A 27,900-nucleotide genomic window follows, 5' to 3' on the forward strand; every position below is an offset into this window, starting at 1 on the left:
CTCCACTCCTATTGCTTTTATCCAACCATCAACCTAGTTTAAGTCTAATTTTCTGTGAAGCCTTCCCACCACTTTCCCCATCTGGCTGCTATGTTTTTTACATGTCTCAGTTCCAGCTCTCATGGCACTATGTTGTAGTGCTTTATTAACTTGCCTCTCCCTGCTCCCAAGAGACACCGAGTGTCTCTCAGACAAGGACTGTGCCTTATTCATTTTTTGAACTCTCACCACCTACAAATGTGCATCAGTGTTGTAGGGACTTCTATTGCTGTAGCAAAGTATCACAAATTTAGCAGCTTGAAACAAATTTATTATTTCACAGGTCTAGGCATGGTATGGGTATATTCTCTGATCAGTGTCTTGGTGAGCTGAAATCAAGGTGTTAGCCAGGGGTTCTCATCTGGGGCTCAGGTATCTCTTCTAGGCTCACCAATTGTTGACAGATTAATTTCCTTGAGGCTATAGGACTGATGTCCCTGTTTTCCTTATAGCTATTGGCCAGGAACTACTCTCAGCTCCTAGAGGCTGCCCACAGTCTCTTGTCATGTGGCCCTATTACGTAGTTCACAGTATTGATGCTTACTTTCTTCCAGGCTAACTGGAACACGTCTCTTTGATTTCTTCGTCTATAATCAGCCACAGAGAACTCTCTTTTTTAAAAGGGCTCACGTGATTAGATCAGGCCCAACCAGGATAGCCTTTCTTCTACCATACAATATAACGTAATCATGGCAGTGATATTTAATCATGTTCATGAGTTCCATGCACACTCAAAAGGGAAGGAATACAAGGATGAGCATCCATTGGAGTCATCTTAGAATTTTGCCTACCACAGGGCTCAATAAATATTTATAAAATCAAATAAGATGTGTTCCAGAAATTTATAAATTATAAACGTTGCTATTCAATTATAAAATTTTTACCTCTCTTATCTTGGAAGGCTTTTAAAGTTGCTTCCTAATCTGTGTTGTTGAAGAATGGTTGAAGATGCTCTATGTGAGATAACATGATACCCCTGTGGTGAGCCCAGGTAGTACTGGAAATTTGGGGTGGGTGGCAAGACTTGGTCTGACAGCTGACTGACTGTGGCCTCAGGCTAAGTCGGTGAAACTCTCTAAATGTCAGATTTCTCTTCATGTATAAAATAAGGGGTGGGGGTGGGGGACGGGACAAGACAATATCTAAGGTTGGACAGCTCTAATATTCTGTAATTTCTTAGAATAAATCATGCCGATCAAATTTATATTTAACTGAGGGACTCATAATATCCAAATTCATTAAAATAGTTCACAAAAGAATTTCATTATAGATGAAATTGCAATGATGCGATTTTAAAAGGGACAGGCAATTTTGTTTTTAGATGAACCCATTCCTATATTGGCCAAACCCCACTACATATAAATAAGAGTACACAGATACATTTTTAATACTTTATATAAAATGGTGAAGAATATTTTGTCTTTAGATGACATATCTGTCCAGTTATAGTCAGAAGTGAATTTTCCCCAAGATTTTAAAACCTGATAAAACTACTATTTTATAAGCTTAGTTAACTCAATTGATGATAACTGAAAAACTATCCAAACAGTACTCAAATATTACAAATCAATTCACTGACTACATGAAAAGCATGTTGAGACTCATATGCATTTTGGGAGCTTAAGTCTTTTTTTTTTTCTTTCTCAAATGAAGCCTCTTAAGCTAGGATAATTATTCTCTTCTATCCCTAAAAATGAGCTCTAATTTTAAACAGGTATTATTAAATTCCACGGAAATAGGCTTCAGATGTATTTGTTAAAACATCCCTTTATTGACTGTGCTCAGTTATTAACAATTCACATTTACTTTATCTACTGAGTGGAAGAGCATTTATTCTTTCATTAAAAAGTTAAGCCCTTAGGGCAGCAGCAGAGATGCAGAGCCTTCTTCCTATAAACAGCACTGTCCAATGAATGTGAAATGTTTCCATATTAATACAAAAAAAAGAAAAATAAATAGATTTCTTCCACCCTCCATCATCCCCTTTCCGCCAATACACTCTTCTTATTTTATAAAATGCCAACAGGTAAACAGTTCCCACACTGGTACTTCCATCAATCAGGAGAGGCAAGTCAACATTTACTTGACACCACTGAGTTCAGAACATCGTTAGGACTGTGTGAAAGTGACAAAAGGAGTATGAGGCCATGGTCATTTCCTCAGGAAGATGTCTTTTGGACAGCGAGGCTGGAAAATCATGAGGGCATTCATCAGCCTCTAGCATCTTGCTGCTCAAGTTTCTGGAGCTGTTTTTCAAGTTTGGAGATGTTTACTCGATGCATCATCAGAAACTGGCCATTCAAATGAAAGACAGGGATGTCAAATTTATACCTTTCATACCAAGCAGAGTTTTCTGGAAGTGTGATGTCCACCTCCTGTAAAATAAACTGAAATAGAGACAGACTAAAACTCTATATTTTGAGGACATGGAATGATGCAATGACTACAGTGACTACAGTCACAAACTACAGTGGCAAACTGATCCCCAGACTGGTTCTAATGCTGAGAGGTTTTTGTTGTTGTTGGTTTGTGATCTAATATTCCTGATTTCTACAACTTGATTGATTTCATTAAATTCCCTAATTCCTGATTTTGCCACTTTTCTGGTATACCATCCAGGCACTACTCAGTTCCCAATGATATAAAGCATGTCCCAACTGGGAAGCTGCCTGAGAATCAGGAAAGACATTTTTTTGTTTTAGAAATGGGAAAGGCATCATGGTTTGCTACAGGAGAACACTTCCATGGAAATGACAAAATAAGAGAAAAAGGAATAAGACAAAAGTTTAAAGAAAGCATGAATATTGAACCTGCTAGTTAATTTTGACTCATATTAAGAGTCAGAGTAAAAAAAAAAACAGTACTACTCAGAGAATAGTACTTAGGGATAATGAGTTTTATGGAAATCAGCACTAAAACCTCTCTCTGAAGAATAGAAAGAAAATTTGAATGAAAAATTATTTAATATCTTTTCCCAAAGAAAGGATCAGGGTGGATACCTTATATCACATACACTATCTATTCCATATACAAAAAGCCACACTGTGCTATATTACCCTGTTTTTATAAGGCTCCAGTATTTCCTTAGCTTCATCACAAAGGGGACATGGATCCTACAGGAAGAAAAAAATAAAGCCATTAAACCCAAAGAATAGCATGAAGCCTGGCAAAAACCACAAGAAGCAAATTATACCTATTTTAAAGGACTCTTTACTACCAGGTTAATTATACTTTTATTTCCAAAATAAAACACTGCCATAGAATCTTATAAATAGCTAGTATTTCATGGTAAATGGGCTCTCAGCATTTTTTAGTTGTTTTGGTTTTTTTCCAAAATCTATCTAATAAATTTAGATGCTTACATTTGTTATACTTACATATATACATATACATACACACACATATATGTGTGTAACAAATGTAAGCATCTGAATTTATTAGATATTACATATAAATACATATATACATACCCATATACACAATACATTTAGATGCTTACATATTTTGTTATTGTCATCATCTAATTGATACCTGGGTAGATTATTTTTCACTGATCTATATAGTCCTATATCTTTGTCCTTCCTAGGTCAGGAGCACCTTCCTGGCCGGGCTGACATCACGAGAATGGCTAAAAGTCAGTTTTGAATGGGGGGCACTGAGCTTTGCCGGCCTGTTTTTCCTAATCTACTCACAGGAATAAACCCATTGAGATGGAGTTAGATAGTGAATACCCCATCTTTAAAAAGGGGAAAAAATTTTTTTTGATGATCATTGTACCAACTCTTTAATGTTTAGTCTGTTTTCTCATTATAAGTGCCAGTTATAGGTTTTCCAGATAATTCTCCACTTGCGGAGCAAGCAAGTTTCAGTGCCTATTGTTTGTACTCTAACCGTATAATGGAGAAGTCTGTTGAGAATGCTATGAGTCATTGGCAGACTTTAAAGGCTTCTCAGTCCTTGACTCTATGAACAAGGACTAGCTATAGGTTCTCTTGCATGAGCTCAAAATAGAGTCAACATTATTGATATTTATATAAAATCTGCTTTTTAAAATAACAGGAAGAAATGAACTGTTTTATTAAAGAAAGGCCCTTCTTCCCGCTTAACTCATAGCTTGTTTTGAAATAAGGACCCAGATCTTCAAAAGGCAGTTTTCCTTCAGAAGGATCTTTCTGGCCCTAATTTCCTGGTTCAGGAAATTAGGCTCATTATTGTTACTATTAGCATCATCAATAAACAGATTATGGATGGTCTGTGACGTTTTAAGATAATCATGTTGACATTTTCTGAGAACCTTTCAAAAAGTCAACAGAGGATCTTAAAAGCAAAATAAGAACAAGCTAAATTTCAGAAGTATCAAATGTACTAACATTTTGCTTTTAAAGTAAAAAACTTTAGTAGAGCCTAGATCAGGTTTTTTTTGTTGTTAAAAGCTGGTGCCCATGGAAGTCTGTGCAAATTATCACGTGTGTGTATTTTTATGAGTAAAGTTTTGTCAAAGTTTAAAGAGGTCTATGAACTGAAAAAGGATAAGACCCAGTGGTCTGGACCATTCAAACATCCTTGTCTAGGATTTTCCATGGTACCAATAGAGCATTTATTCTAGCTTCTGAATTGTAGTGAACATTTGTTGGGTTGGCTGTCAACCACTCATGCCCCTTTCTTGTAGCAAGACTGCTATGATTTTGCCTCACAGGAACCGCTCTCAGCATACTGTTGACTTCATTTCTAAACAACAAGGTTAGAACACCTGACTTAGGCCGAGGCAGTTAGGGCATCCTATCCCTTTGGCTATGAATGGTTCAGGGATCAGCCATCAGAGCCAATAGAGAGCCATGAGGCTTTTGCTGGTGTTTATGTAGATATCCAATATATTGAGATCTGAGGCTTGGGACAACTGCAGTCATCCATGAGAAAAGGCAGAGTCAGGACAGATTTAACCCAGAAGATGCAGAGCTGAAGAGACTGGTCATGTGCTCAGTTTCAGAATGAAGCTACTCCTGAAACCAGACCAACCCATAAAATCCCTTTTTTTGTTAAAGCTACTCTGGGAAGTACTTTCTATTATTTATAACTGAAAGAGACTCAATACTGTGCTTTTTCTTTCTCTGGATTGTGAACTCCTGAAGGTGAGAGTGATATCTTATCAAATGCCTGATAACAAAGATTGAGGGTTCAGTACAAATTTTAAGGTGAATGGAAGATTAGTGTATATTTTCTATTATTATTATTATTATTTTTTACAAATGTTTACAGCTAACTTGGCTGTTGCTCAAACTGAAAAATAGTGCAGAATAGTTAGGCTGAGCACCATTAGTCTTAAGAGATTATTTTATTTTTGTGGTTAATTCTCACATGTAAAATAGTTTTATTCCATAATTTTTATGTAATATATACAACAGTATAATATATACTCATGGATATGAAAAGTAGTTTAGATTAACTATTCTCACCAAGAAATTAATTTTTAAAAACTTATTAAACTTTATTATTAGGTAACCCATCAGATATTATCAAATTGCTAAAATGCCTGAAATCTGAAAAATCTATGAAATACAAGAGCTTTTTCATTTGAATTGCAGTATTATTCACTACAGTTAATTCTGTTACCCTGCACTTTATTTCTCTTTTGATTATAAACCACACAAAGTAATGTTAAATATCAAAAGGAAATCAATAATGCTTGTATTATAAATTTCAGGACAAAAAGCTCTTTAAAAATTTAAACTAGCTTCATGGCTTAAAACTAGTGTCACAGATAAGAAAACAAGTGTAGTCAATCATTATTATTTGTGGATTTACGAATTTACCTATTCATTAAAACTTTATTTGTAACCTCAAGATCAATAAGAATAGTGATTTTGCAAGTCATTCATAGACATTTGCATGCACAAGGCAGAGAAAATTTTGAGTCACCCAAAGTACACATTCCCTGCTGAAATTGTGTAAGATGATGCTCTGCCTTCTCGTTTCAGCTCATACTGTAAACAAGTGTCCTTTTCATGGTCTATTTAATGCCATGTTCTTGCGTTTTTGTGCTTTTTGTTCATTTTGCTGTTTAACATGGCCCCCAAGCATAGTGCAGAAGTGCTATCTAGTGTTTCTAAGCACAAGAAAGCTGTAATATGCCTTATGGAGGACATACTGTGTTAGATAAGCTTTGTTCAGGCATGAGTTATAGTGCTGTTGGCTGTGAGTTCAATATTAATGAACCAACAATATATGTTAAATTAGGTGCCTTTAAACAGACACACATAAACAGGTTATGTATTGATTGACTGACAAAAATATTGTTACCAGAAACTCATAGGAATCTAACCCTGTATTTTCCCAAGGAACAATGATTCAGTATTCATTAATTCAATGTTTGTGATGACTTTATAGAATATAACTGTCACAGATAAGAACCAAGTTTCTAAGAGATACATTTGTAAACATCATATTATAATATGATAGTTCTTTCTTTCAATGTAGGGATCATATGACTAATATATATATATATATATATATATATATATATATATATATATATATATATATATATATCAATGTATTCTCTAATTGTGAGACAATAAAGTATCTGGGTAGGAAACAGAGTTACTACTGTTGTTATTGGAACTGTAAAATTGAGCAGTTTGGAAGGAAGTTTATTTCTTAGCTTTCCTTTCAACATTTTTCTTCTTTATTAAATGTACAACTTTCTTCACCCAACAATTTTAATACTTTGTTTTTAAAGTAGTAATTTTACTTTTCACTCTACCTTTGTGAATAAGGTCAATACAGGCAGAACAGTCTTAGAGGCAGACAGATTTCTCAAGAGTAGAAAGGAGTATTTGGCAAGTTGCATACTATTTCCTTGAAACCAGAGCATCTTAATTCTGCCAAAAGAAAAACAGACCAGTAAATTTATGTGCCCTAGACTTTGCTTTTTATAATATGAGCAGTAAGCTGCAAGCCATTGATGAAATTTGAAGGCTTCAGAATTGCTTCTTAGAGTCCAGGAGTGTCAGAGAGGACCAGATGTTTGCCTAGTCCCCACGATGCCTCCATAGTCACTGCATTCCAAACAAAACCAAATTTAGAATGGGAAAAAAATGCATATTTATGGATTAGCTGTGTGCCTAATCACTTGGTTTCTGTAAGCAAACTGCATGGGTTTGTTAATTTGAATACAAAATTAAATTTCACCTGCAGATTTTGCTAGCATCCTGATGATACCCTAATATGTGGAGGTTTCCTGAGATAGTTTTTATTCACAGAAATAGCTTATCTTATTAGCAAGCATTCAACAACATCCAACCACTATCACAGTAAAGGAAACGATAAGTAAGCAGCACAACTCCCTAGATGAAGGATAAGGCTATCACTCATGAGATTTATGCCCCTCTGCTGCAAGAGATGGGGAAACACAGAACTGTACATAGAGGAGCCATAGAGGAGAGTTAGGCAGAGTTAACTTGTCAGAAACAAAAAGCTCACCTCTTCAAGAAGTGTTTTAAAAGGAGATTACCATCATTTTTGAAAACACACAAATGCGCTAGTGTTTCTGCTGGAGATATTCCAATAAGAACAGTTTGATAATAGCAGTATGTCAAACACTAGGCTTTGAAGCTCCCTCATGCTGCTACTTTGTTTGACATAAGATACCCTACTTATTTCTAGCTATTCTACTGAGTCTCCAGCTTTGTCCTTAAAACTCCAAATATGATCATTTCACTTTTAAAACAAATATGTACTATTGGCTTTATCATTCAGCAATATTCCCAAGATGAATTTATTCCTGGGATTTTCATAACTTTGCTTTATTTTTCTCTCTTCAACTTCATCTATCACTTTTCCCTCCCTTATCTTGAAAAGTTGCAGCCACAAAGATTCTCTTTCTCTTCCTTAAATACCCAAAGATCTTTTCTTCACCAAGATCTCTACACTTGCTGTCCCTCTGTATGAAAAGCCTTTAAGTAGCTTCTCCTCATTTGTCCTGGGTTCATGTCACCTCCTTAGAAACGCCTTAGTGATTATCTTACCAATATTGGTCAGCCCACCACTTTCCTTCCTCATACCTTGCTGTAGTTTTCTTTTATCCTTCACTATCTATTTCTTTACCTATATCTCCTTTCTACTACAATATGAGTTCCATAAGAGCAGGTACTTATTCACCCAGTAGCCCAAGTATCTATAATTAACATAGTAGATGTTCAAATATTTGTTTGGATGTTAAAGGTTTTGAGGTGAGCCTTTCTCCCCATCTTTAGTCTCACCGTTAACTCTGATCAGATACTCAGTGTGCATAGCAGTCACTATTTGGGCATATCTCATATCATAACTAAAGGTTAGTGCTTCTCAGGGTGTCCACAAAATTTTGGGCCAGTGTGCTGCAGCTGGTCCCAACCCTTTTGCCACCACCTTGAATCTCCTTCTGCTTTGCTCCACAGCGTGATTGTATTAATTACACGCTAATCTCTACCGGTGACCGGGCTTCTCAGTGTAAGGTTAAACTCATTTCAGACAGAATGATATGACTTTAGAGAAAAACACCAACCCATATCAAACTAGAATAAAGACTATAGGACAAAGAGATTCCAATCCATGAAAGCAATTTTCTTTCCTTCACTCTTAAACCCTCACTGGATCTCCCCACTAACTAAACGATCAGGATAATGAATAAAAAAGAGATGTAATGAGAATTTTGCAAAAATCTGCTACCCAGCATTATTCCAAGGTAGAAAGTGGATCTAAACAATTTCACAATATGCTGTGCTACTCTCAACTAAGTGTTAAGCCCTGGTAAACACATTTCCCATAAATTCAGCAGAATCAACAACTCCAAATGTGGTTGGAGACAACAGCTGCTAAACATGGCTTTGTCTACACAGGATATAAATGAGGGGGGAAAGTAGAATGTTAGCTATGTTTATGCTAGGTAGATATTTCTGCATTGTTGGTTTTGGGACAGCCCTAGGCCAATAGTAGCACACCCTCCTAGGGGATGGAGTTAAAGAAGCTGTACTATATGGAGGAGAAAGAAAATTAAAAATGAGTTTTGTTAGAGTAGAGGTAGAAAGACAGTCTTGGAAATGAGAAGGATCAGGCCATCTATGACCGTGATGTAAGACGACAAGTAGGACAGTGAACTGCAGCTACATGCCTTTGATGGAAAGATTTAAGATTTAAGATTTATTGATGTCTGGCTGGTAAGGAAAGGAAAACATTGCTTTTACCTAGCTGAGTTGAGACTGAGGTGTGAAGGCTTTAAAAAAATATTCACATTCACAATGGAAATCTGCTTTAGTATTTCCAACATGACAAAACACAGCATGTGGTCTTGGTTGTGCCCAAGACAAATAAAGCCTGTCATGGTAAACAGAGTTGCTATTCATTCCAGATTTGCTGGATATTTGTTCAACCAACCCAGAGAGCTAAGTAGTCTTCAGCAGTGCTACAACCATTTTATTTAAAACTAGTTCTCTTTTCTACTATTAGTCTCCATTTCTACTTTGTTGCAAGTATTTAATCACTTAAACATCCCATATTCATTTACTGAGAAATGCATTAGAATTATGTAATTTTACTATCTGCATATTTCCCAAATGCCCTAAGGTACATACATTATGCCACATTGTTAAAATAACTTATTTCTTTGTATTGGAAAATTATATGAAAGTCTGATATAAAGGGAAAGTGCCATTTACCTCTTCTATGTAGAAATAAGACATTATGGCTAAAATTCTGAACACTGGAGTCCACTTAGTTCTAGAAATAAAAAGTAAAATGAAAAATGATACATTCCAATTGGAACTCTATAGTATTTTTAGAATATTTTATTAACTCTGTAAACCCTAGTACCACTGCTGTCAATGTCACATTCACTGAATCATGCCTTCTTGAAGTAAAATCTTAATACAGGCTACTCTGTCAATGTGACATTTTCATTAGTTCTATTATTTTTGAATAGTATCTCAGCACTATAAAAAAATATTCTGAAAGGTGGTCTCTGCCTGTTAGCTCATGACTGTGAGAGGACAACACCTTTTTGATTATGTCATTGAATTTAGTTATGGAATGCGTGTTCTTACTACACACAGACACGATTTTATCCTTTGTATTTTGTTGTATGCTTCTATGATATGAGCAAAAAGAGCTGTGTTCATAATATCAAAGAAGCACATTTGGGTCATCTTTGTCACAGACCAAAAAAAAAAGCAAAAGGCATAACACTGGATTTAGAATATGCCTAAAACTAATTCCACAGACTAACAATAAAGATGGTGACTCCTGCTGTTTCAAGTCCACTGTTGCTCAGAGGCACAGATCACCCTGAAAGAGAAAGGGAATGCTGGCTTTTCAACAAAACCAAGGCTGACTTCAGTGGTCTTTATAACAGAATCAAGCACAACATGGTGGGAGGACTGATTGGACCAATTCAGCCCTCCTTGAAGCAAGATAAGGAAGATAACTTAACTTCATAGCATTTTCTCTGCAAAGCACTGAAGGTATACCATTAAAACAACTGATTATAGTACAGCAAGAAGCCAGGGTCATTTAAGCCTTTATTAAGGATTATTCATTTCTTGCATGAGGAGCTGCCCAGGTTATGGCTGCACATCACTTATGTGGGGCTCTTGGATTTTTCAAACACTGTATGTGGCTGATTAGAAAGGAAACAACATTGTTTTTGCTTGAGTAGAGAAACTGACCTTCACTGACCAGAATTTTTATTGATACAAAGAATCCTTTGGCACACCAGATTTCCAAGTTCACATGATTCCTCATCAGTAAGCTGCACTGTTAGTTCATGTGCAAAATCAAAAAGTCTATATAAGCCCAGATACTGCCTGAGTTATTAACAGGTAATGTTGGAGCTTCTTCACAAGAGTGTAATGCAAATTTAATGCTGAGCTGACATTAACCAAACACTATTACCATAGCTCTCACTGAACCTGTGTTCCATAAAGAGTCATTTGTGCCATGTGAGATGTTAAGTGCTCCATTTCACATTCATTACATCTAAGTATAACATTCCTATTTTTACCCAAAGAACTAGAAATTCCTATTTTTACCCAAAGAACACACAAACACATGTGCACATGTGCGCATGCCCTACTGGGAACAAACCATTATTTTAGATTACTGAAGTTTATGTAACGAGGTGAGGTTGCTCTTAGGGACTCATCTAGGTCACTGGGCTCTACCTAATCCAGGGAAACAGGGACAAGTGAATCCTTACCAGTGCTCTTATGTGCTTTTTGGTCAGTCAGCTGTGTCCAAACATCCCTCTCTCTCAAACGATTAGGAACCTAATCTGAGATCTTGGGTGTAAGTTTGGAGCCAAGTATAACAAAGAGAGGCAACATAAAAGGGATACAGTCAAAGCCGAAAATTGAGCAGATACTTTGGGGTGTCAAATCCAAGGGGCTAAGCAGGACTAGAATGAGGCTATAGAATAGAATCAGGGAGTAGGGAGTAGAAGGCCCAGCTTGAAGTGGGGCCCTCAGTCACTGGCATGAGTGAGATCTCAGGTACTTTTCCAGCACCTCAGCCTCAGCAGAGTACCTGGCCAGGAGAACTGCCTAGGAGGTGGAGCCAACTCAAACAAGATGTTGTAACAAAGACCCTGAGCTAACCACTCACCTATGGGCCCACTTGTACATGGCCTTATGTTCAGCTTCATTCTTTTTTTAAATTGAGACATAACTGACATATAACATTAGTTTCAGTTGTACAACATGATTTGATATTTGTGTATATTGCAAAATGATCACCACAGCTTCATTCTGACTATGCAGTTGGACTGCTAATTTGATCCCTCATAACTCATGAAACCAGCCTCAGGGAGTGAGAAGCGGCCTCTCACACTACACGTCCACCACACTCCCTGCAGCTTCTACTTCCAGATTTCATTGCCAACAGTCTCACCACACAGGGGCCAGAGAAGCCAGTAGAGAATAAGTCCCAGAAAGATATGACTGGTCAGAGAAGTGCCTAGAGACAAAACCCCTTTTTACTTCCCTTCACATTATTACCATGGCTGTGAGATTTCCAAGTGTCTGGCTGTTTCTATTCCTGTTTGTGCTCAATGGGTGCTATATTAATTTACATTCAACAAGCTGTTTAAAGTGTGGGCCTTGCCTATCCAGTAAGATTACAGTTTCACTGAAGGTATATATCATTTACATATCCACCCATAGTACATGCATTCTGTCCTCATATCCCACCTCCTTCAAATTTTAAGTAAAATTAAGTAAAATTATTCTTCTTCTCTTCATCCTGCCTGGTATTTAGTTCATTTCTTCCCCTCCAGATAAAACTCTCATGTGGAGAAATCAACTTCACATGCTAGATGCAAGCAACAAGAATAGATGTACTTCATTAGATTCAGGAGAAGGGAGTTAAATTCTTAACTGAAACAATGTAAACAACAGGAGAGATTACAACAGGGACATCTAACAGACAAATTTAAATGTTATGAGAGAAAGGAAGAGAAGAGTACTGTGGGCTGATTGGAGGTGGTTTCACAAGAGAAGGATCCTAAATCACAGAGGATTTGGGATATGTAGAAAAAAGGATTACAAAGTTGGGGTTAGACACAAAGGCACTGGGGTTAAAATGCTGTGGCCTGTTTGATGGGAGCCGCTGAAGGATTCTAAATGAGAGAGTGATGTGATAAAATCAGTGTTTTGGAAGATTGATCTGGCAGCACCATGCAGGACTGACTGCAGAGGAAAGGAAAATGGAGGTGGGAAAGAGTTAGAGGTCAATTATGACAATCTAAGTGTGGGATGAGAGCCATTCATTTATTCATTCAATAATTATCTGATATTTTCCAAGTATTAGATACTATTATAAGTGCTGGGGTCAGTGGTGAACAGGAAAGCAAGGTACCTGCTTTCATAGGGTCCATAGTTTAGTGACGTTAAAGGGTCTCTTTAATATTAGATAGTATTAGTGATAAGTAGAGGGGAGGGAGTAAAACAGGGTGATGTGATGGCGACCAAGGCAGATCCTTTAAGATACTCTGAGCAGGTGTCATTTTACTGAGACTAAAGGGTGAGGACCATCTGAAGGAGGAGCATTTCAGGGACAGGGAACAGTAAGTGCAAAGGCTCTAAGGTGTGGATAACCTTGACTTATTGGAAGAACAAAAAGGACCGTGTGTTTGTAAACAAGGGGAAGAGTAGCAGGAGAAGGGGTTCAAAAATGGTCTGTCGTGGAGAGGAAAAAAAATGGTGTAAATGATAGAGGCTCTGTTCATTCCTCTGGTGACCAAATCAAAGTTGTGACAGAAACGAGGAGCAGTAGCAAGGAAAATCGCCTGGGATCTTGATGAACAAGCCATACAACTAGGGAGAAATCCAACAATAGCAGAAAGTAGGACGGGGTGAGGATGCTGGCTGGTTGCCTGGTCTTCAGTGACTGAGTGAGATGGAGGCTGTGGCAGCAGCAGCGGCCGTCGCCTCTTAAAGGGGCCGCGTCCGCGAGCAGATTTTCATGGTGACAGACCTGCTCCCTCTGAGCACCAGTGCCCATTTGGCTGCATGCAGGGACACCAGGGACATACAGGGAGTGAGGGCCAAGGCGAGAATCGCTCTGTACAGAAGTGCCGGGGGTATCCATTGTTCCCTGTTAAGCCCTCCCCCGCTCCCAGTGCGTGGACATTGCCACCATAGCCGAGAAGTCATCAAACTGGATAACAGAGGTCGCTCGCCCAGAAGATTCCCTGAAAGCCCGCCTCCCCCAACTCGCGGCCCCACCCAAGCCACATCCACGTATATCCTCAGCGAGTCAGGTGCTCCTTGCTGAGCAGTGCCAAGACTCACACTGGAGCCAGCTGGCCTCGCTTTCTGGTGTGGCCTTTTGAGGCAACTATAAGCACAGCATATAGTTGGATTGCTTACTGAATCTTAACAGGTGGCCCTGGAGGGGCAGAAGCTTGGGCTAAATTTGGCCTGCAGCTGAACCCCTCTCAGGGCTGTGTCACTAGACACCTACTTCACAAATCCACACTAATAAGACCGGGAGACTTAGGAGCTTTGCTTGGTACATGGAAACAGACACAGAAAGGCAGCCAAAATGGGAAAATAAAGAAGCAGAAACTATATGAGAGAACAGAACAGAGATCCAGATATAATGGAGTCAAGTAATCTAACAGATGCAAAGTTCAAAACACTGGTTATAAAGCTGCTCGATGAACTTTTGGGAAGTGTAGATAAATTCAGTGAGAACTTCAACAAAGAGATAAAAAACATAAAAATGGAAGTGGAAGTGATAAAAGGGAACCAGTCTGAAATGAAGAACACATTATCTGTTATGAGAAGTACATTAAATGGAATAAACAAAGGAATAAACAAAGTGAATAAAAAAAAAGATCGAATGACCTATCTAGAGGACGGGAAAACCAAGGACACTCAATCACAATGGCAGAAAAAAGATGCCAAGACTATAAAAATAATTTAAAGAGCATATGAGACACTATTAAGGGTCCAAATATCCATCTGATCTGTGTACCTGAAGAAAATCAAGATGTTGAACAGCTGTTTGAAGAAATAATGATGGAAAACTTCTCTAACTTGGTAAAGAAAATGGATATAAAACCCCAGGAAGCTCAGAGAATCCCCAAAACCAGGGATCCAAAGAGGCCCACACCAAGACACATCATAATTAAAATGCCAAAGGTTAAATACAAAGAAAGAATATTAAAAGCAGCAAGAGAATAATAGACAGTTACCTATAAGGGAGCACCCATAAAACTGGCAGCTGATTTCTCAAAAGAAACTATGCAGGACAGAAGGGCTTGACAAAAAATATTCAATGTGATGAAGACCCAGGATCCACAACCAAGAATATTTTATCCAGCAAAGCTATCGTTTAAGGTTGAAGGACTAATATAGAGCTTCCCAGACAAAAATAAGCTAAAGGAATTTATTGCCACCAAGCCAGTATTACAGGAAATGTTGGAGGGTCTTCTTTAAGAAGAAAAAACATGTATCAAGAACAGGAATAAAGAATGGTAACAACTACATTCCTATCAACAAATATCTCAAATGGAAAAGAATTAAGTGCTCCAACCAAAAGATAGAGTGGCTGAAAGAATAAGAAAACAAAACCCCTACACATGCTGCCTACAAGAGGCTCACTTCAGATTAAAAAACACATACAAACTAAAAGGAAGGGGATGGAAAAAGATATTGCTTTGATGGATCTAGAAGGTATTTAAGTCAGACAGAGAAAGATAAACACTATATGATTTCACTTATATGCAGAATCTAAGGAATAAAAAGAACAAATTAATCAAAACAGACTCATAAATATAGTGGACAATTTGGTGACGGACAAAAGGGAGGGAGATTTGGAGGACTGAGAGAATGGGGTGAAGGGTTAAAGAAGTACAAATTAGTAGCTGATGGATGGTCACGGGGATGGGAAGCACAGCATAGGGAATGCAGTTAGCATTAACACGTTGGCTAGGTGGAGGGTCAGGGGAGGGAGGGAGTAATTGGGGGGATCATTTTATGAACTATATAGATGTCTAACCAATGTACTATATACTTGAAACTGAAAATAAATTAATTTAAAACAAAAAATGGTCTGTTGGGGTTGGATCACCTGAGGCCTTATGGGCTCTGTTAAGGAATTGAGGTTTTATTTTAAGTATGATATAGATTTAGAGGAGGGAAATGATGTGATCTCATATACATTTAAGTCACTTTAGCTGCTGTGTGAAGAATATATTGTTGGGGGATGAAAAGAGAAGCAGGCACCCCGTTCTGGGGCTACTGCAATAGTCTAGGGCAGAAACACAGCTAATAGGACTTGTTAATGAATTGGATAAGAGGAGTTAAAGATGACAGGAAGAGCAATCTCAGTTTTGGCCTTGAGCCTCTGGCGGGTGGCAGTGCTATTTACTAAAATGAGGAAAACTATGGCAGGAAGAGATTGAGGTATGTGTGAGACTGAGAGCTCAGTTAGGGACAAGTTGGAGCTCAAGCAGAGAGTGGAACAAACAGGTTTGGTAGTCAGGAGAGAAGCCAGGGCTGAAGATAAAAATTTGAGACTCCACAAGTTTAGGATTTGTATTCACAGCTTGGGAACTAGATGAGATCATCTGAATAATATAGAAAAAGAAAAAGAAGAGGGCCCAGGACATCATGAGTTGGGTAGAGAAGAGCCAGCAAAGGAGGCAGAAAGAAGGTTGGCGAGGTAGGATGAAAACCAGGAAAGTGTCATCGCAGAAGCCAAAGGGAAAAAGTATTTCCAGGATGAGGGAATGGCCCATTGTCAAAAAGAGTCATGAGGGCTTGAACTAGAATAGGTATCACCTATATCTGATGGTGCTTCAAATGAATGAAATTTTCCAACCAATGCCTACCCCTAAAATGTCTGGTTCTTGCCTAATTTAACATCTTAACTAAAAGTAGATATTTCTGGTGAGGATGGAGGCTATGAAATAGAAGAGTGGAGGCAAAAAATACCTCAATAAATTTTTATATTTACCAAAAAACAGTCGATTGGATGTCTTAAAAAGAGATAGTAAATGTAAAAATCTTTGTATAAATTATAAAGCAGAATATAGAAATAAAGCTTGTTTATTACTAAATAATACTAAAAGATGTTGTCATTAATAATAATGATGATGATGATTCTAGTGGCTGAAATGTGCTTTTACTGGCCTCAAGTGGGAGATTTAAATCTCTGATATAGTATTATCAGAAAGAGGAAATTGCAAAATTGAAGAATATTTCAAACAGAAATAGCTGAAAATTTCAGATTGTGGACATTAATGAAATAGGAATTTCTAAGATCGAACATTGCTGATTAAAGAACCAACGTATTCATCATCTACTAAGGATGTCACTAAGTCTAGGTAAGCCTGACTATCCAGACCAGACAATATCTTACAACCAGGTATTGGCTTAGCTTACCCAGGCATCACAGAATTACAGACTAGGGAACTGAAATTTAGTTTGTGAGGAGTTGAGGTTTCCCCTTGGTAGCTTTTGAACAAAGGCCACTTCTCTTACAGTTGCTCCTTCCCAATACTTGCCTTTATGTTTTCAAAGATGGAAAAATTCAGTACCGCTATCATTTTAACGGTATCTTCAACCCGTGTATATCAAAACAGAAGCTTCCCAGGTCATGGTAAAGTTGGATTTTATTGTTCATCTTTAAAGACAAAACTTGTTCCAAAATAGTTTCGAATAAATTGTGTAGAGAGGTCAAAGTAAATTTAAATGAATACAACTCCCACTAAATCATCAGTCAGGGGAACTATGCACAAATGGTATAATTCTTCATTTAGAGTTTTAAAGTTATTCTTCACACAGAGTTTCAGTTGGAATTCAGCACGTTGGAAAGTCCCTAGATACATTTTTGGGTGAGGATTTCATAAAGATAAACCCCAAAGACAGGCAACTCCAAGTAGTTTGGAGATGTTAGGCAATTCCTCATCTCCTTAAGCCTCAGTTTCATCAACTGTAAAATGGAACTGCTACCCCTTGTTCTATTCTCTCATTTTACAGTGACCTGGAGAAACTGTGCACACAGGCTTTGAGCATCAAATGTCCTCCTGATCAGAGAAGGGGAAATCAGAAGAAATGCCATGGCAATAGCACATGACTTCAAAGGCACCAAACAAAGAAGGCGAAGTAGTTTTAAAATGCTACTGGCCTTTTAAAGAGGATGAAAATTCATACATAGATCCAGGCAAAAGTGTAAAGGCACGTGCTAATCACAAACTGGCTTCTCTGGCTCCTCAATCATTACTGGGAAGTCTTTGCATCAGAAAAGACCCAGTAGGGAAATGGGGGAGGTGACATTAGAGTGGCCAGGCACTCACCTCACAACTGTTTGAGCATCTGAGATGGAAAAGTGCCTTTGAAAAAAAAGAAGAATGTATTTTTCTTTCATACTATTAAACACATTTTTAAAATGATTTTTAATGACAGACCCTCATTATCTTGGCATTCTCTTCCCTGTCCAGAATCACCACTGTGTTTATCTAGGCCTGGAACAAGCTGACATATGTGAAGTAGAAGGGGAGAGGACTCTTTATTGTAAGCAAGAGTTTGTTTTAGAAACTTTAGACCTTAGTAGGCACACTTTCCAGATCACTGCTTCAGAGGCGTCTGCTTGGTAATGGTGTTGGTGCACATGACAATGTCAGGGAAGGATTTTCAGGAAAACAGTCAGCTGAGAAAAATAAATTGACGATGCTAATCAGGAACAGTAATATACTGTTATATATTCCCTATATTTACTCCCTCTAGCATCCAGGACACTAAAGGGGATTCTGGACGAATTCCCGTTAACATACAGGGCCTGTACACATTGCACCCCTCCCCTCATCTGCAAACCCAAAGACGCTGACTCAGCATCTGGCTCGGAGCCAGAGAGGCATATTCTGAATTCAGAGTGTGCAACAATGTTCAGTACAATTACGACATAATGGCTGCAAAGCTGTTCCTAAAAGCCAAGAAAACCTGAATAATGTGATTGCGTTATATCATACATGAGGGCTTAATAGAGTTTAAAAACTAATTTGAAAATGCCTTCATTCCATACAGATAGCATTAAGATGAGGGCAAAATCATTCTAGTTCAAGGGATAGGAACAAAGTGCATAAGGAATTATACAGACTCCTTTCTACATTATCCTTCTTAACCAAAATGACCCATTCTCTTTGAAGATATCTCTGATACTTAATACTGACCCAGAAAGAAGGCAATTTCATTAATAACATCTTAGTCTTATTGTACCCAGCTAGTAATGCCAGTTTCCTTGCTATTTAAAGAGCACACAATCCTATTTCTAAAAACAACTGTTTGCAATTGAAAATCTGTCCATTCAAGCAATGTTTTCCATTCATCACTAATACTCCATTTCTAATTCATCTTGCCAAAGAGGCGAAGTTATTCTCCTGACCACACAAGGCTGGAAAGATGTTTCATTCATTTTTAGCCATTTTGTAGCGAATGACTTTGGAACATTTGATGACTAAATCTAGCATTTCCTCGGACTTGTGATACCAACAGTACCTAGGCCCGTGAAGTACACTGCTCAATCTGAATGTTGGGAACCATCCACTCTTGAGATCAGACCCTAGTATCCCTCACTTATGTGAGATTCTACAATCCTCTGAATCCTATTCCGTTATTTAAGAGCTTTTACTGGTAGAATATATTTGAATTGGGAAATGACTTTGGAGATCCCCTTGCTTCATGAATAAACTAATGTTTAACCAAAGCATTTCACACTGCATTTTTTTTGTTCATTTCTCTATATTTGCTCTTTGAACAATGGCCTATTTGTATACATGATGAGAACAACATGGAATTTTCAGAATTGAAAAGTCTCCAAGTTCAACCTCCTCTCTTTAAGAAAAAAAAAAATCTCAAAAAGTTTTATACATTAAGCCTCAGAATATACCAAATAACAGATACCACATGTTTAAGGCTTAATTTAAGGATAGAGAGAATGAGGAAAGTCTCAGCTTTAGAAGGCAGAATTCTACTATAAGAATGAGGTTCTGATCTCTAAATCTAAGAAGATTCAGATTAACTTCATTTTTGAACCTGGAGAAACAGAGCTGAATTTAGAACTTTTTTTTTCAGTCTTATGTTCTAAGGTGCCTCTCAGCCTTACTTAATTTCTATGAAATAACAGTATCCATTCTCTTGGTTGACTGGAGGGACTACATGTTTTAAGAATTAAAGAGTTAAAAATCAAATAATTCAAGCTCATGTCCTTCCTCCTGACAAACTAGAAGCCATTTCCCCATTATTTCATGATTAATATGAAAAGTACAGGAACAATGAGAGGAAGTTCATTTATTTCCAGTAGTAACATTCTGGTTTCTGCTGCAATTCCACTGGCAACATAGGAAGCAGCATATACCACATGTCTGCCTAATTACAATACAAAAATTTGTTGATTTTGCACTCCTTTGGAATGTTAGCAAAGTAGAAAAGATGATCGTTGCTCTCCTTCAGTATTATTTAGGCAACATGGCTTTAAAATAGTGACTGTACATAGGTCTTCCATCCTTCAGGCATGATTAAACCAAGATGTAAGTGCCCTAGGTAAGCTAATAATTTGGTATATCTTCAAATAGATACGCTTCAGATATTCATTCGACAGGTGTTTGTGTGAGAAACTGAGCATAGCAGGCCTGGAGAGTATGAAGACAAGGCTGGTGAAGCCTTTCAGCTCGCATGTTCCATTTAAAACAACAAAGGCCCTGCAACTGACCAGGCCAGATCTCCCTGGAATGCAGTTTGGTGACCATCCATGGATTCTCAAATACGCCTTTCCCTATTCCAGGCTTTTTTATTAAAGCATTAATAACTGCAGCATTTATAACTGCATGTAGTAACCCCTTGAAAGGTTACTGTTTTATATTCTTTTTTCTACCTTGTTGCATTCCCAGTGATGTTTTCACATTCCTTTTAGGGACGCTGCCTTTTTATTTCTAATACATTGAGTGTCTGCAATGTGCCAGTCACTGTGCCAGGTACTAGAAATATAAAAAGCAATTAAGATATTTTCCCTGCCCTTAAGGAACTCACACCTTGGACAGGAGATTTACAAACACATACAATACCACAGTGATGAAGCCTGAAGCAGTAAAATGGTTATTACTAGATATTATTGGTGAAATGCTCTTAAATCCTTGGAGAGGGATTCTTTCTTAAAATAGAAGGTATTCTGAGTTTTGCCTTGATCTCTGGAAACTTTATTTTGGATAAGGATTGAAATAAAAAGAGAGTAATGTTTTTATGCCTCCAGTTTCCTGTGGCTGTAACTGGAATGGAGCGTTAGAGATATGGGATAGTACCTATGAGAAACTTAGCCCAAACCTTTCATTTTGCATATCCTTCTTCAAATGATTTTGTCCCTTGAACTTGCTATGTGATACTAGGGGAAGGATGAAGGAAGCTTGCCTAGTCCCTGCTACCTGTGTAGCTACACATCTCAGGATCCAGATGGTTGCTCCCCTTCAAAATAATTGCAAACAAGATTAAAACTGCATGCAGGAACTAGTCCAGCTGGCTTTTGGCTCCCTCTGATATTCACTCCTTGAATAAAGCAGTGGCAAAATTAGATTTAAAATAAGAAACATTAAAAAACTTACTAGTACCAGATCACCTCAAGGTCCTGCTAACATATGAAACCCTGAACCCTGGCATCAGAGTTAACTGAATGCATCAGCCAGCTAGAGTATGCACATGTTAGGAAATACAAAACTTTAATAATAAAAAAATAACTTATTTTGAAGGCATAGCTCCACATTGCGTCTGGGTACTTAAAAGTACGATAGAGCCAGGGACCTGGAATAAAATGGAAATACAGTCCAATGAATTCCCAAGCTGGAAAATCCTCGTTTCTGTTACCTTACCTGCCATCTATCTAAATAAAACCACATAGACATATTTTTTTCTAGTGAAGGAGACAAAAAAAAAATATTGATCCTTCCTTGGCAGGCAGCTACTACTGACCACAACAAGCACGAAGAAAGAAAATCTGGGGAGTGTGCCTGTCTAAAGCACCGGCCACACCAATCTTCGTTTTCATGACAGGAACTTTCTGGTTCCAGGCAATTCCTTAGCAGAGCAGGACCTAGGTTATTAGGCTATGAAATTTCACACAGAACCATGATTAGTTCTGCCTTACTCTAATATTACTATTATCATTCAATATTTCCAGGGTATACCTCTTTTTCCAAGTGTTTTAAAACTTAATGTGTACAGCTCTAAATATTGGTAGAGCTTCATTATGTATTTTCATAAGCGATTGCTCAGATAATTACTAAATGAAAAGAATGTGACCTCTAATAGCTACCTCATCTTGAGCAGTGTCGTGCATGCTAAGACATAGCTCTAGCGGCTGCTTCCCCAAGGCAACATGTAGTTACAGGAGCTCCGCTTATGTTGCTAAATGCGCTGGAAAAGGTTGGGGATAGAATAGATCCTCGACACTACCCCTGTCCCGGAGGAACTGAGATTCTTGAGATCAGGTTGGGCCATACTGTGGATTTTTTAACAAGCTCTAAAATATAAAGTACTATATATAACACTTTCTATTAAGCAACAAGAATAAAGATCACCCAGGCCAAAAACTCCTTGTTAAAGACAGCCTTAGAAACAGGCACTGCCTATTCATGTTAGTAATAATTTGGTTGGGGCTTTCCTACCTTTGGATTTCTTAAAAAATTGTATGAGGTGATATTTGTTAGGGGTAACTGACAAGGTTAAGTATTTGTTGAGAACTGCACAGTCTCTGATTTATTCTCTCATTGTTCAGCACCCAGAGGGATGCTTTTGCTTAATAAAGCAGAGAGGAGGTCCAGAGAGCCCTGGACTCACAATGTCCCCTAGTGCACCTTACAATCTTTTCATCCCCAATAAAAGGTCAACATGGCTGCTCAAAAATATTTATTTAAAAAGGCAGTCATCTCAGCGGGCTGCCAATTGAGATTATATTGCCACTTCACGGAAGTTAATTAAACCGGGGACGGGGCATCTGTGAATCACTGTAAATAGCATTAAGTTGAAATGCTTTCTGCTTTCTCTTAAAAAGCTGCCTTTTCCCGCCCATTATTTGTCGATTTCCCAGAGCGCCACTGTGCGCGAACACACATACACACACGTTTATAACAACCCCACTCCCGTAGTTCATGGACTTACACTCTCGGTTTAATTAAAGTCTCTCTAATGACAATCAAAATTGGCCGCGTGCGCAACAACCAAGGTCTGGCTTGCGCCTCTTCCCAACCCGCCTGCCGGCTCTGTGCAAGGGGCTGCAAACGCGCCCGCCTGCTGGCGCGGGTCCACTGACACCCACCTGAGCCTTCCGCCGCCTACGTCGCCCTGCGCCCGGTACTACGTCGCCTTCCGCCCTGCGTCCGGCACTTCCGCTCGAGCCCGCGCGGCTCGGGCTCCGCGCCCCACACTTCCGTCCCGGCTCGTCGCCCTTGGGCTTGGTGTCCTTGGATCTCAGATCCCAGGAGATCGCCCCCTGAAGCATGGGCTATTATGCATGTAAGGAGAGACGCAAAAACCAAGGCCAAAATGTATATATATATTTAAAAAAGGGTGGTGCAGTGCACGGAAAAGGGACCGGGGATGTTTGGAGACCATTTAATAATGAGCGTCAGGTGTGCTAGCCAGCTTTTTGAGATTGTGCAGTCTATTTCGTTTTGGCCCCTCCCTGCATGCATACATGCATTCATTCATTCATTCATTCATTCATTCATTTAATGTTTTCTGTCCTCCGGGTCTGGACTGAGCTAGGTTATGAGGAGCACGATTATGAATGAAACTGGCAGGTGTACCCTCCCACACTTAAAGTTGGATAGGCAAGTCAGACGTTAGGAAATGATCCTTTAAATAGGTCGTCAGTTCACTGAACTTAGTGCTTTGAAAGGGAAGGAATATGGACCTACGAAAAAGTATGTGTGATGTAGTTAATAAGGTAGTTTTTGGGCTGGCATGTGTAAAGCTGGGTTGGGCAGGGACAGAGCTCTCTTGGCCTAGGAATAGCTGAAACAGGAGGGAGCCCAGCATGGGCAATGCAAAGAAGACTGATTGGTATGGCTACAGCATAAAGGGAGTGGGGAATAGAAGTGGGAACAGGTTGGAGTGTAGGCAGGAGTCAGACCATGCAGGGCCTTTCAGGTTTATATTAAGGGTAGCTGGATCAATTTTTGTTTACTCTTATTTTTGTTTGTATGTGGGAATGGGATTGAACTGATCACCTTTCCATTCTGAAGGGATTACTCATCTTTGGGAAGGAGAAGAGAAAGGGTTGGGGTAGGTGAAAGCTGAGTACAAGCAGGGAAGGCAGGAGGCAGATAAGTTCAGGGGGTAGTTATGGTACTGTAAATAGAAAATGATGGATAATAGTAAGACTAATGCTCAAAGCTAACATAGATTGCTCACCATCAACTTTACACTCATTAACTTGTTTAATCCTGAGAACAATCCTATTAAGCATTCTTAGTACCATTTTACACATGAAGAAATGGAGGATTAATAGCTTGTCCTGGTCCTCAGAGCTGGAAAATGGCAGAGTTGGGATTCCATCTCATGCTGTCTGATGCCAGTATCTATGAGTTTGCCACTGTACCCTCAATATGTTTTTGGTGATGTTAAAAAAGACACAAAACAAACCAAGGTCAGGAATAAATCCTCTAAACAAACCACATTGATTATGTGATATTGTTAGAGGACATATCTAGAAAGTAGAGTTTTCAAATTCTTTATAACTTCAGATTTGCTGATGGCAAAAGATAAAATTTTGTGACAGTCAACAGACTACCTGTGATTATTTTTGAGTTGATACAGTCTGATAAGGCTTAATTTTTTTTTTCGAAGGTGGTGTTAAAAGTCAGTTGACAAATTGTACTCTACCTAACAGTTGCTGATATATCTTTAAAGAAGTTATCTTGGGTCTAGTTATAAACACCTTGGCAGAGTATGCATAGCTCACATTTTGTGTAGTGATAAAAAAGCTTCCTAGAAATGCAACTTCATATCAGCTCTCAAATCTCATTTTTTCTTAGAACACAAAATAAATTGGATTCGTGAAACCTGATTTCATCCCCTGAAGAATGACTTCACAAAAGGCCAACAGCGAAGGCTTTTAGCATGGGTTACTAGTAAATTTCTCTAAGGAGTCAAAAATTCACAAATTTACAGAATTTGAGTTTAATTAGTAAGAATTTCTTGGGTTGTTCAGATGATGCCACAGGACTTGGTACATCCACACAATTGTTTTGGTTGAGGGCAGAAGTCCCATGAAGCAGCTGGGAATCCCTGGGAGCTCACTGTAGTCAATGCCCAGTCACGTTGAGAGTGCTTGGCTGAGTGCCCGGAGCCCAGAGGGCCAGTTTAACCTCCAGCTACGAGATTCACAGTGTTGGGCATACGAGCTGTGCTTGGGAAAATGTCTAAAGTCTGACCAGGAAATATTATTGTCTCCCAAATAAAAAAAGAAAACTGCCAAAGCAAAATTAATAAATATTTATTAGTCACAAAATATGAGTGTGCTTTATTAATTGCTGGATTTAGTGTTCATAACAATTTCAGTATACTTGAAAGCAGTCTTTAAATGAGATGCTTTTACTGAGAATTCCTAAGTATACATGATGAGTGTTGAGAAATCACAGCATATTTTAAATTAGTTACTTTAGCCAAATAATTTCAAAAGCAAAATTATAAAATCCTTTATTAGACAAATTATTAAATGTAGGATGTATACACATTTGAACATGTTTTGAGTGATGTGAAAGTAATAATATTTAGCTATATGAAGGTCTTAGTATAGTGATGGGTCTTGTACAGTTTTGTTCACTCAAAACATGCTTGTCATAGACATTTGACCTATATCTTTCCCTCTAGGTCTGGAATCTAATCCCAAGCTATGTTCTGGGAATCTGGATAAATGGTGAAAGATCTCTGTGTTCTAAACTCACCTGGGTTGGGTTCTTTGAGATCTCAAGGCTATGCCAGCCCCGTGCTCAGTTCTGAGGCTGAAGCCTGTTCTAAAGAAAGCTTGCTGGTATATAGCCTGGTCTGCAACTCCTGAGATAACTCCGAGGGTACTTTAGGCAGCGGTCCCTAACCATTTTGGCACCAGGGACCAGTGCTCCTATGAGAATCTAATGCCTGATGATCTGAGGTGGAGCTGAGGTGGTGATACTAGTGCTGGGGAACAGCTACAAATACAGATGAAGCTTCACTCACCTATTGATCACCTCCTGCTGTGCGGCCTGGTTCCTAACAGGCCACAAACCGGTGTTGGTCCATGGCCCGGGTTTGGTGACCCTTGCTTTAGAGGACATATTGCCTGTTTTTCCAGAGATAACCTGTAGCCAGGCTTCCCCCTGAGGCCTCCTAAGGGTTGGGCGTGGAGGGAGGCATGTTCACTCCCACCCCCTGACTTTGATTCTGGGAGGACAGGAGTAAAGAAATGGCTTTTGATGTCAATGCTTTCCCTTGAGAATATCTTAGAAAAATATTGTATGTCCTGACAGGTAGTGACTGTCATGCCAGCTCTAATTTACAGTAACCTGGCTCTGTGCTGCCACTCAAAAAAACGCAGTCTGAACTTTGACTAGGAGGGACAGTCCCAGTAATTGCCTCAATGTAATCATAACAATGGAGGTATTTAGAAACCTGGTAGGTTTTATTTCTGGTCTTCCTCTGGTCTTTATAGTGAGCTTATTTGTTTATCTCCTGAGTGTCTCATCCCTAGTACTGCAAACTCTGCAGGAAATGATCTGTAAGGGCTAGATATTGTGTTATGTTTAAGGTCATGGAGAAAAACAGTGGCAACCTCCCAAAGAAAAGACAGGCTTCTGAGTCTGGATGTGTTGGGTCAGCAGGGCCATTGTTGCCTCCCCAAGGCCAACCATTACAGGAAACAGAATTATAAGCCTGTCTAACCAGGGGAGAATGGACTTCAGAAGCCTGATTTCTATAACCCCCTTGACATTTAAAAAACTCTGCTCTTGTGCCAGACATTCAGAAGAGAGTGAAGAAAATTTTCAAAGAAGAAAAATGTTTATTTGTTTTAAGCCTTGCTCAGTAATCCACTTATGCCATTTACATTAGTTAAAGAAACTTTCCTTGTAAACACCATTAATTATGTAGTATAAGAGCCAAATAAAAATGCTAAAAAATAAAAGTAATTGTAGAATAAATTAGTATAGCTTGAGTGCACATATATTATACAGTGCACATATATTATACATTTTTTTTGAAGGAAGTGGATTTGTGGCTTTCTAGTGTTTGAACTACTAGGATGGAACCAACAGAAATGACATTTTACAGATGGCTACCAAAGCTGTTAAAGTTTAAATCCATACTGGCAATGAAATTACGGTTTTCACAGGGAACTTGACTCATGCCCCTCTCTATATCTGTTTTGAAAAGACTGTGGGGGGAGATGTGAATTGAGTGTCCTGTGGATTTCCTCCAGAAGGTTTGTGGGAGCAGGACTATTACTGTTTATCCCAAACCAGAGGCCTCCGATGTCTTCTCCAGTGCCATAGCAGAAGATTGGTTGTGTCTGTGCTAAAGGAAATGAATTGTGTGCAGTCTGCCCGGCACAAAGAGGGGCAGGGACTGAAGTTGAGGAAATGTGGCATGGGGACCTTGTAATAACAATGACAATATACATTTGTGTCACCTTTGTAGTATTTCAAGGATTTTCATGTGTTGTATTTAACTTGATCCTTTACAATAATTCTGTAAGATAGGTAGCACATGTATTTTTACTGACCCCATTTTACAGGCAAAGAAATTGAAGCTTAGGGAAGAGATCACAGTGACACAAGGATTGGAAAGCATTTCCTAACTCCTATCTATATTTTTTTCCACTACCACATATTTCTTTTTAAATGTAAATGAAGAGAAACATGGTTTAGTTCATAGCAATATTTTGTGCTATGTGGAATCTTTTAAGAATATTTGAGCACATTTATATCATTTCCTCAGGGAAAGTTTTGTTTAAGTTAGAGAAGTAGAAAATGGAGTTGAAATGGGAAAAGTTTTTCATTTTTATGGATTAAAACCTTCTGGTATGTTCGGTAAGCAAGGATCATGGAGGAGGATCAATTTCTCACAGCATAAAGTGAGGAGAGCCTCCTTGGTTCCCTGGTTCAGCTCGACACCCCTCCAAGAAGTCCTGTTCAGACAAAGCAGGGTGGCTGACTTATAAGTCAGAAAAAAAGACATCACTGTCCTCCAGCATGCCCCAACACACCGAATGGTCTGATGCAGTACTGAAGTTAACACTTATTGCTCAGAAGAATTCTGAGGGATATTTTTTTTTGCTGCTTTGAGCATCTTTCAGAAATATGCTTAA

General features: G+C 38.6%; 2 protein-coding genes across 6 annotated transcripts in view; one reads left to right on the top strand and one right to left on the bottom strand.

The window, feature by feature from the left end:
* Positions 1-27,900, top strand: part of MEGF10 (multiple EGF like domains 10) — a 332,427-nt gene that overhangs the window by 19,738 nt on the left and 284,789 nt on the right. The gene's annotated exons all lie outside the window — the stretch shown is intronic.
* On the bottom strand, positions 1,787-23,070 carry CUNH5orf63 (chromosome unknown C5orf63 homolog). Of its 5 annotated transcripts, none has more exons than XM_039848596.1 (4): positions 22,873-22,972; positions 6,800-6,917; positions 3,096-3,152; positions 1,787-2,426 (listed from the first exon to the last, which is right to left on the bottom strand). In XM_039848596.1, the coding sequence occupies exons 2-4, from the start codon at positions 6,908-6,910 to the stop codon at positions 2,250-2,252; spliced, it is 345 nt and encodes a 114-aa protein (XP_039704530.1). In that variant the 5' UTR covers positions 6,911-6,917; positions 22,873-22,972; the 3' UTR covers positions 1,787-2,249. The 5 variants fall into 5 exon arrangements, with proteins under 5 accessions (XP_039704530.1, XP_039704532.1, XP_039704531.1 ...); XM_039848598.1 differs by lacking the exon at positions 22,873-22,972 and adding an exon at positions 22,716-22,866; XM_039848597.1 differs by lacking the exon at positions 22,873-22,972 and adding an exon at positions 21,164-22,866.

The sequence above is a fragment of the Pteropus medius genome, unplaced genomic scaffold, assembly GCF_902729225.1.
Source record: "Pteropus medius unplaced genomic scaffold, Ma_sr-lr_union100, whole genome shotgun sequence".
Taxonomy (NCBI): Eukaryota; Metazoa; Chordata; class Mammalia; order Chiroptera; family Pteropodidae; genus Pteropus; species Pteropus medius.

Bases quoted from the DNA above. Each gene is read 5' to 3' on its own strand.
- CUNH5orf63 (XM_039848595.1), bottom strand. From the start codon at position 23,055: ATGCTTCAGGGGGCGATCTCCTGGGATCTGAGATCCAAGGACACCAAG. The intron at 3,153-22,872 runs GTGGGTGTCAGT...TTCTTCCTGTAG, and splicing joins GTAGGCGGCGGAAGGCTCAG to GATCCATGTCCCCTTTGTGA. The intron at 2,427-3,095 runs GTAATATAGCAC...TCTCTATTTCAG, and splicing joins TGGAGCCTTATAAAAACAGG to TTTATTTTACAGGAGGTGGA.